The 11,473-nt window shown below is 36.3% G+C and overlaps 1 protein-coding gene across 1 annotated transcript; it reads right to left on the bottom strand.

Annotated features, from left to right (window-relative positions):
* Window positions 1-3,733: 3,733 nt before the first annotated feature.
* LOC122064231 lies at window positions 3,734-8,809 on the bottom strand (the record flags this gene model as incomplete). Its single annotated transcript, XM_042627946.1, is given in 2 exon segments — window positions 3,734-3,756; window positions 8,548-8,809. Coding segments are annotated over 2 exon segments (285 nt in total), but the record flags the coding sequence as incomplete, so codon positions are not given.
* Between the last annotated feature and the right edge of the window lie 2,664 nt (window positions 8,810-11,473).

Raw genomic sequence — 11,473 nt, 5'->3', positions numbered from 1 at the left:
TTTTTTTGTTTTGTTTCAGCAATCGTTTGAAACAAACCGCTTCAACCTCTCTTCCCAACTCATTTCTCCATCTCTCTTCTTTTCCCCTTGATTCAAAGCATTGGAGACTCCAATTGAAGGATTGAAGGAAATATTGTGGATTTGCATCTTGCAAGCAAGGAAAAAAGTCCTTGTTCTTGAAGAACCATCTCTTGAATAATAAGTTCTTGTACATTTACACACTTTTTTCAACTTTAGGCTAAAATTATTAAGTTTTTTTACAAATCTAAGGTTCATCATACTTAGAATCACATTTTATGCATCATTAGTACATGAAATCACAGGATTTATAAGGATTCAAACACTTTTTTCAAAAGAAAATGAGAGTTTCAATTTTTTTTCAAATTTCTTCGATCTACTCATGCTCAATGGTTAAAAATGTTTATATTTTTTAGATGTTATGTAAAAACAAGTATTCTACAACTTATATGGAAAATTTTGATTTTTCCCAAAATTTTTTATTTTTAAATTTTTTTATTCTGAAATTAATTAAAAAGCAAGAAAAATGTAAAAAATTATTATTATTTTTTAAAATTTAATTCATTCAACTCTTAAAAATAATGTTATAACTAATAATCACTAAATACATGATTTGAAATGAAACACACACTTTTTCCTAAAAAAGTGAGGGTTTTAATTTTTTTATTTTATTTCTAAGATCTACTCAAATTTATTGGTCCACAATATGTGGATTTTTTATATGTTCTTTAAAAACAATTAATCTACAAATTTTATAAAAATATTAATTTTTCTAAAATGTTTGTATTTTTTTTTCATTTCAAAAATTAATTAAAAATTAAGAAAAATACTAGAAGTATTTCAAGTTTATGTAAATTAGAAAAAATATAAAAAAGTCTTTTTTTCTTTGAATGCATTTCATTTTAGTTTCTTAAAAAATTCTATTATTTACTAAATACTAAATCAATAAATATACATATTAAGTTTCATTATGTATCTTAGTAGGAAGATGGTGCCTAAAGAACGGTCTAGGGATATTGGATGGGCTACAATCAAGAAAGTACAAGACAATAGGTTGTAAACAAAATGCAACTACTATGATGTTATCCACCTAGGAGGTGGAATTAGCAGACAAACAACATTTGGCAGGAGGATTTTCTAATGTTTCCAAATGTACAAAGTGCCCAGACGAAGTAAGAAAAGCAATGAGGAAGCACTAAAGGGGAGGTGGAGATAAAGCAAAAAAAAAAAAAAAAAAAATGTTGAAAATGAGGATAGATTGGTTGAGAATCTAAGGGATCATGAGGATTATGAAAGATCCTATATGGAGGCAGAGGATGAAGATCAACAACTTGCACGAGTGAAGCATATTTCAAGGGAGGAAGCAAAAGAAAAACAATGGATAGCAGAACAGCTAAGAAGAAGTCAATCTATAGGACCTAGGCATGGTGGCCCCATGATTTATAGACAAGGTTCTGGCTCTGGAAGTTATCCAAGTGTAGATATTGCAGGCATTATGAAGGGCATATTTGACAAATTCGCCTCCAGGGGAAAAAGAGCCCAAAAATTAGAGATATGAGAGATGCACCATACAAACATCATGATGAAGGGCAACAAAGGATTGAAGAGGCTTTGCAACCAAAGACATTGAGTAAAAAAATTAGGAAAGCAATCTCTAGGTGGTTCTACAGTTCTATGATTCCACCTCACAAAGCTAAAGATCCATACTTCAAGGTTATGGTCAAGGAGATTCAGGCATGTGGGAAAAATGTGAAGCCACCCACACCTCATGAAATTTTTGGGCTATACTTAAATGCTATTGTGAAAGAGGTGGATGAATACATTGAAGAATTTAAATACAATTGGCCTGACTATGGAGTGACCATCATGTGTGATGGGTGGAGTGGAATGATGAGGATGTCCATCATCAATTTTCTCATCTATTATGATAGGAAAACAATATTCTATGAGTCTTTCAGCACATCCTCAGATATCAAGGACTCACTGAATTTGTTTAAATTAATGGATGACGTTGTTCAGGACGTTGGGCCAGATAATGTTGTCCAGATTGTGACTGATAATGCCGTTAATTTTAAAAAGGTTGATATATTACTTATGGTGAAGTCTCCCACCCCATATTGGACACCATGTGCAACCCATTGCATTGATTTGATGTTTAAGGACATTGATGAGATGAAAAAAGTACACACATTGGTTTCTAATGCCAAGATGATCATCAATTTCATCTGCAATCATAGCTGAATGTTCGCATTGATGAAAAAATACACAAAAGGTGACTTGGTGAGGCCCGAAGTAATAAGGTTTGTAACAAATTATATTGCACTTGATAGTCTTAAAAAACAGAAGGAAGTGTTGTTTTAGTCATTCACCTCTAATGAGTGGTTCACTAGTATATATGCAACCACTGAAATTGGAAAAGCTGTTCAAGACCTAATCACCTCAACAAAGTTTTGGGAAATGGTATACTGACTAACAAAGATTATGCAACCATAATTTGTGATACTTAAAGTAGTTGATAGTGATAAGGCATAGACCATAGAAAATATAGTATGGAAGTTGTCAAATAAAAGACAGAAGAAGAGAACCCAAAGTCATTCAAGGTATTTTTTAAGATTATAAATCATTGATGGAAAACTAATTTTGTTCAAGACCTTCATCGGGCGGGTAATTTCTCAATTAAATTTATAAGTGACTTCATTAGTAATTTAATATACTTAAATGTTAACAACAAATAATATGTAACCATGTGCAGCCTATTATTTGAATCCGGATCTTCACTATACAAACAATTTAAGGTTTAGGAAAGATTTGATGAAATCTTTGAAGGATGTTTATCAACAAGTTAGCTCCTAATATTGATTCAGCCAAAGACACTGTTGGAAAAGTTAGCAATCTACTAATCTTACATATTCATTAATATTTAATACATTGAGTGGCGTATTAATATGTTAATATCCTTATATTTCAAATTTATTTCAAACTCCTAATATTGCAATTATCTTTGTACAATTGATTACTGGCTGAACTATGGATGGAGTGCTCCAAACTTGAGGCCAATCGCAATGAAAATATTATCATGCACCACAACCTCAAGTGGCTGCGAACGTAACTGGAGTACGTCCAGATTGATACACATCAAACCTCAGAATCGTCTGATTTATGAGAATCTGGAAAAGCTGGAGAAGCTAGTATATGTGCACTACAACATGAAATTAAAAATGAAATATTTAGAATTTGAGAAATCAGGGGATGATATTGATGTCAACCCAATTGACATCACCCACATACTTGACGAGGAAGATCCAGTTAGGGGATGGATTGAGGACACTAAAAAGGTTTTAGTGATGGACAAATAATCTGAAGATTGACGAGAAACCACACCTGATCCCATTATAGAGGACCTCATTAGAGATATAAATTAAGATTTTAAAAATATTGATGATGACGAAACCCAAACACCATCAGCTATGCAAGAGGATGATGATAGCTCTGATGATGGCAATATCAGGAGGAAGAGATTAGGTGCTACATATACTGTAACTCAACCAGATAGTGATGATGATGATCAAAACAAGGATGGTGCCGATGATGGTGATGATGATGATGATGATGATGATGATGATGATGATGATGATGATGATGATGATGATGATGACGACGATGACGATGACGATGACGATGACGATGACGATGACGATGATGATGATGATGATGATGATGATGATGACGATGGTGGTGGTGGTGGTGGTGGTGATGGTGATGTGATGGTGATGTGATGGTGATGGTGATGGTGATGGTGGTGGTGGTGGTGGTGGTGGTGGTGGTGGTACTGGTGGTGGTAGGGGTGGTGGCCAAACTTATGTACTGGTACATTTCACAGAGGAGGTTGCATTACATATGCAACACAAGATAGTCATCATGGTGCTAACATACAACCAAAGTCTTATAGTCGGAGGGGTAGGCGATCTCACAATCCAAGTGCTACTGATGCGTTGATGAGTAGCATGGAATCAATGAGCATTAGTTCAAATTATGCTGGTTCGTCATCTGGGCATGGACACCATGTATCTTCGAATGTATCTTTAGGCTATGGATATGGGACTTATGAAGGACAATCATTTGCCAATCCAGAGTAGTACAGAAGTTTAGATCACATTGGTTCCTCATCCGGACATGGACACCATGTATCTTCAGATGCTTCTTCAGGCTATGGATATGGCACTCATGCAGGACCAACAGTGACCACTCCTGAGCAATACAGAAGATTCTACAATGAATGGGAGACCCACTACCATAAATTTTCGACTGGGATAAATATTGTGCCTATTTTCGACAAGCGCAGAACATCATCTTAGTTGCTCTTATTGAAGAAGAAGGTCCTAGCCAAGGATTTAAGCCATCACGACACTCTTCATAGCACTCATCACAGTGGCAATGGCAATGAGAGAAGAAAAAACTGTAAGAAACCTCATCATTTTGAATATTTTCAACTCAATATACTTGTTTATCAATACGATACCCTCTATTTTAGTATTTATGCATTCTACATGTTATATATAACTTTTTTAACTGTTTTTTATGCAAAAAGTGAATAAAAATGTGTTCCCTATCCATTTATGTATATCTTTAGCGTATCTTAGCATATCTCCAATGCGATGCGATATCCTCCGATACGTATCTTAATTTTGACCAACTGATACAACGATCGATATCGATACTTTAATCCTTGCTTGTGAGCTCATTTCACAAGCCCTAAATACGTGGGAGAGGGGGAAAAAGAAGGAGAAAAATGAGAAGGGACAAGAGAGGATCGGCCAGCCCCCGATTGTTGCCAGTACTTCCAAAGGTAAGGGAGCTCTTCTTTTCCCGTTTTTCCTCTCCATTTTGGGTTTGAGTAAGTTCAATTTTGGGGTTCTGCAGGGTTGGAGGGGTACACCTCAGTCCCGAGGACCCTAGCTATCCGAGGTAGTATGCATTGTACTCCCCCATACCCTTCCCGAGCTCCAAAAGTGTTTCCCAAGCTCCAAGAAGATTTTTAGCTCAAAGTGGGTTTAGTGTTTCAGTCGAAGAATCGACATAGCTCCTTATTGGCCTAGTGAAAACACAATCACCCAGACTTAAATGTAAGGTGGGAAGACACTCTACAACCACCTCCCCCCCCCCCACAGAACCAAAGACGACCACCAGACCTGAGGTGGTTCAGCCCTATAGAGAATAGTACTTTCGAGGCTATCACCAGTAGATCAGCTATCAACCGGTGCCCATCTACCGATGGATGGTCTGATAAATTTCAGCCGTCTGTTTATATCACCGTAAATCCATACTAGTAGATGTTTGATCTTCCGGTGGAATGTCTAAGATGTAAAATTGGATTTTTCTCTCTGTTTATGTCACCGGTAGATTTGGTGACATCTGCCGCTGGACCTACTGAACTATCCTTAGGGTAGTTTTGGGGATTTTGAAGGGACCTTCTAGGGGACTCTTTAAGACACTTTTTAACACCAATTACACTTGTAATTAGGATAGAGACAATAACTTTCCGGTGAGGCCTAGCGGGGCATTTTCAGGGCATTCTTGGGAATTTCTTCACCAAGCCAGTAGACGAGGTGAGTGGTGGTCTGATTTCTTTTGGAGTGTTCTAAATTTATAGAACTATAAAATGCCATATCATACATGTGTTTTTTTCTATTACAATCCCATGAATGCGTTATTTAAACTGTATCAAATGTTTATATATGAAACTGTTAATGTAAATGTGATTGTATATGGATGCGTGTGGCTAATGGGAATTCCGAAACCATGACCGCCACTTTGTTGCATTATAATGCATTGAGTGTGCATTAGAGCTAGGCTTGGAAATGGGTTGCAATATGGCCGATGTATAATTCTAGTACCGTATACGCTATACTAACTACATGTATGCTAGAGCTAGGCTTGAAAATTGGATGCAGTGTAGCCGATGGTGATTTTGATACCGCATTTGCCATATTAATTGTATCATTATGAAAGACATATTATTGTTGTTAGAAATAATCACCCTATGTTATGACCCCTTGCCAACAGGGGGTGAGGGTTTAGATAACCCAATGTGGTAGGTTTGATGAGACTTTCTGGGATGCCACTTCTGCGGTACAATGTGATTATTGTCGAAGGTGAAAACTGCTTGGTGTGACTAATGTATGATTCCAGTACCGTGTCTATAAGGAATGGGATTATCAGGGTTTGCCGGTGACCGAGGGTGCATTCCAAGACCGATAGGCTCATAACTACAAGTAGGGTTTGTATCGTTAAGTGACTGATGGCAATTTCGGACCAGGGATATTGTCTTATATGTTGCAGTAGCATACCAGACTTAGTTATATGTTAGGCGGTTAATAATAAAATGAACTGCATCACTTATACATCATGAAATATTTGTATTTGCTTGCATAAACCACATCCTTTACTGGGCTTAGTGAAGCTCACACCATGTGCATGTTCCTTTTTAGATAACAATGTAGGGACAATGGTACCTATGAGCAGTAACATATCCTCCTCTATGGCCGAGTATGATGTCATTTGTGCATGCGACGTTTGTGCCTACAGTGCGCCATGACTAAGGGTTGTGCTTCCCATTATCATTTTGTGTATTTTTGGATGATGTATTTTTTTGATATAATTTTATTGACGTCATGTAATTGATTTTGGATAAACTAGTCAAAAATAGTTATCACTTTAACTCTTTCCCCAATACTTGTACCATTATTATATCTTTCAATTCCATTGCACCTAATTTAGAATAGTTCTTGTTATGGATTGTGAGAGTAAGGTATTGCTTCAAAGATCCTGGCAGTGTTGTAGGATGGCGGAGAGTGTCCTAGTCACATCACCGGCATCTTATGTGGGGTGAGATGTGACAAGCATAATCCTTATTCAAGGCATTGGTTTGGTGAACATGTGGGCCGAGATGAATGAGACCATGATCAAGAGATCTCAGTTACAGACTACAAGCAACAAATGCATGTTCACACTATTGAAGCAATGAAGTATGCATGTAGAAGAATATGTGGCTAAATTCTATAACTTGTCCACAAATTCAAATTTCGAGTAGGATGAGAGGTGCCTACTAATGCAATCTATTGGCGGGTTAATGAATACAATTCAATGTGATGTGCGTACTTTGAAGGTTTATCACATACTCCTTGGGAAACCATGGTAATGTAAGATCGAATGATCCAATCCCAGGTAGGATATTTAGTAAATTTCAAGACTTAAGTTGAATCAACAAACAGAAGAAAAGTAGTAACTATTTGAACACAATACAGTAATTTTTTTCCCGACCTTGAGAAGGGAAGGGCAGAATTGGTATTTTGAAAATATCTCAAGATCAAACCACCAGAAAGAGCCCAGATTTGAATGGACTTCCAAATTAGGGTTCTTGAATGCCTGGTCAAAATTTGAGTTCGATCGGATGGCTGGACTGCTTAATCCGAAAAAAACGTGTGACATCCAACCTTCTAGAAGACTTGAAGAAATTCAAGAAAAACTTGAAGAACAATACTTACTTCTTGTTGGATGAAAAAGATGATGAAAGAATAAAAAAGAAAATAATGATTGAGATGAGATAGATGTGGAAGGTGGGATGGCTATCTCAGTCTGAGCCTCTCACCCACAGCTATCTCAACTATTGAAGAATTCTTTCTCAGAATTTGGGAGTACAAAGCTACAATTCATTAATAAATTTGTCTCCAATTTTGTAGCCCCTTACAAACTTATAGGGAATACTCAAAACAGATTCAAACACCAAAAAGGAAAGGCCTAACCCAATCCTTAACTAATTGAGAAACCTAAACTAACTACAAAACTGACATAACAAAGAAAGTAGACTCAAAATAGGACTCTAATTAAACGAATGAATTAAATCTCATTTTTCTACTTTCCATCCATATTTTAGGCCCATTAAAGTGGTCTACCAAAAATAAAACCCATGGGATCAAAGGCCAAACACATATATAAACCAACACAATGCTTATTTCCAATAAAATAAGCTCATTAAGTGACTTATCTGCATCACTTGCAACTCCTTATCTTCAACTCAAACAAAATCCAGAATATTCAGTTTCAGCAAATACATAGATACATATATATATATATATATATATATAGGGATCGGTATAGGGAGAGACGAAATGTCTGTGGTCTCAACTTCCACCTGGGTTCGGTCAACAATTTTATTCCACAGTTATTGTCCCTTTTTTCGTAAATTAGTTGTCATAAATTTCTACCCAAAAAGAAAAGTTGGCATAAATAATATTTATCAACTTGAACATAGAAAGGAATCCAATGAAACAATTTAAGATTTCACAAACTACTATTAGCCAAGTACCTATAGTTTTTGGTAAGAAAGTACCTATACATGTAGTGCCGCATACAAAGAAAGTAAACCAAGACGAGCATAATTCTCCATGTTGACATAAGAAGCATGTATATATAGAAATCACAAAAGTAGACAACTATTTAGACCACTCGCTCATTTGCGGGCGTTGCTCTCATAAGTCTGCTGAAGGAGGTCATCATAGGGATCCCTCTGTCCAGGGACCTAGCTGATTTGGGCATCCCATGCAAGTTGTGCATTGTGGCGCTCAAATGTCCAGAACCCATAAGGGCGGATGGGTAGGCTCCACATTTCTTTAGTCTTTTTGCATCGATCATGAACTGCATAAACATGCTTCCTGAACTTCTGATCCCGCTCTTTGGGGTCCTCCATCAGCCTCCTTACCAGTTTCTCAGCGAATTCCATTATAAATGCCATCTTACTTCTTATCTGCACCCCCAAACTATCCAAGTTTATAACTTATATCTCAAAAACATTTCCATGTTTATCATGATACATATATTGTGACTGTAGACTGGCTATCTACAATAATACCAGAAACAATAAGCCACCTGGCATAAGTGGGACTTGGGAATACATAATTTGCAATTTCTCAAAGGAAAAAAATAGTTGTTGCTCACCAGTTATCCTAAATTTTAGAAAATTACCTTTGAGCACCTACATCTATAATTTTCTCCGTAACAGCCCACAAGTTTTGCATCAAACTGTCAACCAAGCCCAACCCCAAGCTGGGAAAAGTCAATGTAAAACCAATATATCAACAAGGCATTAACCCCAAGCCCAACCATGTCAATGTTGATGCTGGTTGGTTCAGGCGAGGTTGCAGTAGGATTGGAATCAAATTGAACATACAAATCTAACAAAAAAATAAAAACAATATTTCGTGGAAAGGACTCAAAAGTCTCCTTCAAAAAAATAAAAAAATAAAAAAATAAAAAAAATAAAAAACAAATCCCAAACTGCTGAATCACTTCATGGAAAATATGGTGAGCTCCCTCTATTAAAGGAAGAAAAGAAAAATAGATAGAAACTGACTGATAAGCAAATAGTCAGCAAATTTGGATCCAGGAATAATTCAGAATGAAGAAAATTTGGGTTTACAAACCAATGCACCCTTTGAAAAATAGGAGGATCCTAACCAAAAGAAAAAAATACAACCGATACAAGTACTAATCCATGCACAGGAACTCATGTCTTATAAGAAGCTATACAGCAAACCAGCACAAACAAAAAAAAAATGAGGATCAACAAAATGGATTTTTTATGTGTTTATTTTTGCTTGGTTTGGCAAAATATAACATCCTATATAATGAAAACCACTGGGTTGATATATCACCATCGGCACCTAAAACCATCCACCCTGATGATAATTGAACAAACCGTAAACACAGATACCAAGTACCAAAAATATCTCCCAAATAGATAAACTGTTCTAAATTTAAGAGTCGGTACAATATGAATCTTTCCACTATAAACTATTAGATCAGGAAGAAATGATGCATCGCCAACAATTTTAGATCCACAGGAAGAAAATATTTTTTCAGTTCCCCTTCCTCCATGTGAAGACATCGAATGCTTGGGGAGAAGAAGGAAGACAGCGTAAAATGCGTAAAATCACGGAGAACTAATTTAGCCACAATGTCACACTGCCCTGAAGTTTTAATCGGCACTAAATGTAGCATGAAACTAACTTTGAACAGTTGGCAAACAATACTAAAATTTACATCAAGGCTAGAGAGAAACAAACAAGCATAAAACCCCAATAGGCCAACAACCTTAAAGACACTTTACCATGAGCAAAATCTACAGATTCTGGCTTTACATCATGTCCCTAATATCAAAAAAAAAAAAAAAAAAAAAAAAAATCCTAAGAGACACTAGAAATCCAACAGCAATAATATTCAGGTATAAGTAATTAATACAACTTCCTGCTCAAATTTCATACAAGCCAGTAGAAACAACCAACCTTTAATTCAAGAAGGTTGCACTCAAGAAATTCAGATCTTTCTCAGCAATACAAGAGGAAGAGGAAACTATTCAAACCTAATAATTTCATCACCATGGAGCAAATATTCCAACGAGATGCGATTGCTCAAAACCATACTTAGCTAGAAAACATTTTTGTTCCTAAGACTAGTACTTCAGAAACCCTTACATACAAAGGACGAAACACATTAACAAAAGTTCTTATCTAAGCTGTAGTCAGAGCCTTGGTCTCCTCCCTTACGGTTTCAGGTTCCATTTCACTCCACGATGTGGGTTCTTTTTGTTAGGATTTTTATCTGGGCTTAACTAATATCGATTGATCCATTGGGCCCAAATAGTTATAGACCCACTCTGATTAGGAAACTCCTAGCTTTTTCCATTGTGCGACTAGAATAGGGTTTTAGGGATTCTATTATAAAGAGAATACCGATGTCCCTACAACCATTACTTAACACCTTATTGGTTTTGGGAACACTGTCTTCTCACAAGAGTAAGTGCACAGAAAGAGAGGAAATCCTAGAGTAAGAGGCTGCAGAAGATCTCAGTAGAGGGACTCCACTTGCGTAGTTCTTCATTGTCATTTTCATGGGAGTAATCTTCAAGCACATGGGACTGAGATTCGTGATCAATACTCATGGGGATTCTAAACTTATACACAGGTATTCCTCTACTCCTATTGATTATCATAGATTGGGCAAATCTATATGTTTATGTGTTCTAAGATTTTAAAAATTCATTGATCTTGGTTTAGGACTACTCCCATGATTTATCTCTTTTATGATTCTTGTATTCTAAACACTATGGGGATGTTCATATGATTTTATGGAGTAGAATCCTTAACACTTTTCACCCTTCTCTCATAGTACTACTTCGTTATCAATTACCTAGGAATATTTAGCCTTGCAATGTGGTCTTTGTTGATTCAAACGGGATTGTAAGAGATCACTCCTTCCATTCTGGGGCAACGGAGGGATCGTACGATTCGAGCCTTTTTTTTTTTTTATGCTCTTCCAAAGGTTTGGATAAAAGTTGTAATCAATAGGTTAACAAGTCCCCCTTCCCGAAAGGAAGAACATGAAACTATTTTTCCTTTCC

This window comes from Macadamia integrifolia, unplaced genomic scaffold, assembly GCF_013358625.1.
Source record: "Macadamia integrifolia cultivar HAES 741 unplaced genomic scaffold, SCU_Mint_v3 scaffold1566, whole genome shotgun sequence".
Lineage (NCBI taxonomy): Eukaryota > Viridiplantae > Streptophyta > Magnoliopsida > Proteales > Proteaceae > Macadamia > Macadamia integrifolia.
The sequence above is the reverse complement of the archived record's forward strand: the minus strand, read 5'-3'. Positions and strand labels throughout refer to the sequence as shown.